Source organism: Sardina pilchardus, chromosome 23 (genome assembly GCF_963854185.1).
Source record: "Sardina pilchardus chromosome 23, fSarPil1.1, whole genome shotgun sequence".
Lineage (NCBI taxonomy): Eukaryota > Metazoa > Chordata > Actinopteri > Clupeiformes > Clupeidae > Sardina > Sardina pilchardus.
Genome location: NC_085016.1, coordinates 17,197,217 through 17,199,716, shown reverse-complemented (window position 1 = coordinate 17,199,716; position 2,500 = coordinate 17,197,217). Strand labels below are relative to the sequence as shown.

The following is a 2,500-nucleotide window of genomic DNA, read 5'->3' as shown; positions in this document are numbered from 1 at the left end:
AGTGTGAGAAACGGCTGGAGAGAGATGTCGGCGATAGCAGAACTGACAGCGTCTTATCAGCTTCCAGCGCTGGCTGGCGCTGCTTCAAAACCGGCTAAAAGCCACCGGCGTGATAAACATCGGACGTGCAACACCACACAGGCAGAGCGGGGCGCGCGTTCAAAAGCGACCGAGACGGATGGCTTTGGACATGTTTGAAAAATCACCTCTTTTACCACCAATAAAACAGCCTTAGCCACCATGTTGATAGAAGCTGTTTAAAGGTTGGGGAGAGGTTGGCGGGCTGGAGAGGAGGGTGTGTGTGTGTGTGTGTGTGTGTGTGTGTGTGTGTGTGGGGTGGGGGTTGCGGATTCCACCACACACACATTGAAGGAGGCACAGGCTCCTCTGTGGTAAACTAAAGCTTTATTAATAGTGGAAACAGCGGCAACTATTTGTTAAGTGGGGCAGCCAGATAGACTACTTGAAGCAGTAGGCCATATAATGAAGCTATACTTCGTAACTGATGCATGCTGCACAATAGTGGTATGTCTTCCAGTGAGTGTCCCTGTGTGTCTGTGTGTGTGTGTGTGTGTCCGTCCCTTGTGCCTATTAATGTGTTGTATGCAGCTTACATGTGTGCACAGCAGTGTAATGTCTGAGTGTATTGCTCCTGTGTGGGATTCCACACAGTAAGGTGTGCAAGTGTGTGTGTTTGAGGGAGTGTGTGTGTGTGTGTGTGTGTGTGTGTGAGAGTGTGTGTGTGTGTGTGTGTGTGTGTGTGCGCGGGCGCTTGTGAGTTCTCAGCTGGACACCTGATCCACCGGTGTGCCAGAACAGCTTGTTAAACTTTCATGTGTGTGTAAGGCCCTGGGTGTGAAGGTGTGTGAGAGACGGTGTGACCTGCAGCCAGCTGCTTTATGAATGATCCCGTACGCGCCCACACACACACACGCGCACACACAACAATGGGGCCTGCACAGCTCTCTGGTTACAACGCAGAGACCTACCTGCTACCTGTCTGCGTCACCCAGGAGTGTGAGATGCATGCGTGTGTTCCTTCCTGCTTACCAGGTGGTGTGTGAGTGTATGTGTGTGTGTGGGGGGGGGAGGGGTCCTAATGGAGACTGATCTCTGCTAACACTTGTAAAATTCCATGTCACCCTGACCCTGTGTGCAACCTCATTTATGGAGTCAAGTGAGTGAGATCATGTTATGCATGCACATATGGGCAGTGTGTGTGTGTGCGTGTGTGTGTCTGTGCGTGCAAACATGAGTTGATGTAACTGTAACAGTTACAATGAAATCAACTCCAGTTTGCGCACACTGGGCTCTCTCTGAATGTTTGACACTCTGTAAAGCACCAACATATGTAGTGTTTTGGTGCTCTATAAGTGAAATGAAATTGAAAATTGTGTGTGTGTGTGTGTCCACATGTGTGTGTATGCAGTTAGGAACAGATCAACTCTGGTTTACACACACGCACACTCACAAACACATTTTTTTCTAACTGTAAAAGTGTTGAAAGTGCTTCTAAGTATGCCACACTGTGTGTGTGTGTGTGTGTGCACATACTCTGTGTATGCTGGGGCCACCCAGTACGGGTTCTCCTGAGCCTCCTTGGCGTGCCGCAGGATGGCCTCGCGGGGGTTGCTGTCGTCCGTCTTGTCCAGAGCGATGTTCTTCACGATGTACGAGGACAGCGTCCCGCCGTGGGCAGCCACGCGACCGCCTCGTCCTGCAAACACACACGCGGACGTCACACACCGGCCCCTTCTCAATACTCTCTCCTCGATCCTTGATCCTCCGGCTCGTTCCCACTGATCTATACAGAACACTGGATAGACTATCCCATTTTTGCCACCCCGTCATTCTTTATCTAGATCAGTGGGAACGATTCGGAGGACCAAGGAAGGAAGGAAGGGAGGATGGATAAAGAGACGAATGAGAGGAGCCCATACTGTATGGGTGGAAGTAGCAACATGGTGACTAAGGAACGGGGCTAGCAAGCAGTAGCCAAAAAAGTTGAGGGTTCAATTCCCAGCAAGGCACTTAACACAGAGTTTCTCTGGAACACTGGTCCGTCTTTACCTAACCCGCTTTGAATAAAAGCAGCAGCCAAAAGAATAAGTCAACTGCTGTGCACATACAGCGCACATTGATGCTTTCAGCTTCATACTTGCTTGTGTATTTGGCTGACGCTGCTATCCAAAGTGACTTACAGATGACTGGAAATTGCTGGGGCAGTTCTCAGTGGAGTAACATGGAGGTGAACCATGAACCAGGTTTTTTAGCTTAATTTGCCTAAACTGATCCGCTTCAGAGTCATTTGAAGGGTTATTTGACCTTGGTTCCTTCCCCTAGCGCCTGTGAGCGAAAAAAAACACGCTTGCAAGTTTGTGCCACTGGGCCGGTGGCTCTGACAAACAGAAAGTCTCGCAACCCCCACGATCATGCTCATGAAAAGGCAGACTGACCGATTGAGGAGTGTTGTAAAATATACACGCTAAAGCTGTAGGTA

At 49.8% G+C, this 2,500-nt stretch overlaps 1 protein-coding gene across 1 annotated transcript in view; it reads right to left on the bottom strand.

Annotated features, from left to right (window-relative positions):
- Nucleotides 1-2,500, bottom strand: part of LOC134071439 (WD repeat-containing protein 70) — a 61,317-nt gene that overhangs the window by 3,239 nt on the left and 55,578 nt on the right. Inside the window, exon 17 of the mRNA XM_062528154.1 lies at nt 1,555-1,717. Coding sequence (XP_062384138.1) covers nt 1,555-1,717 — 163 coding nt within the window. The remainder of the gene's footprint in view (nt 1-1,554; nt 1,718-2,500) is intronic.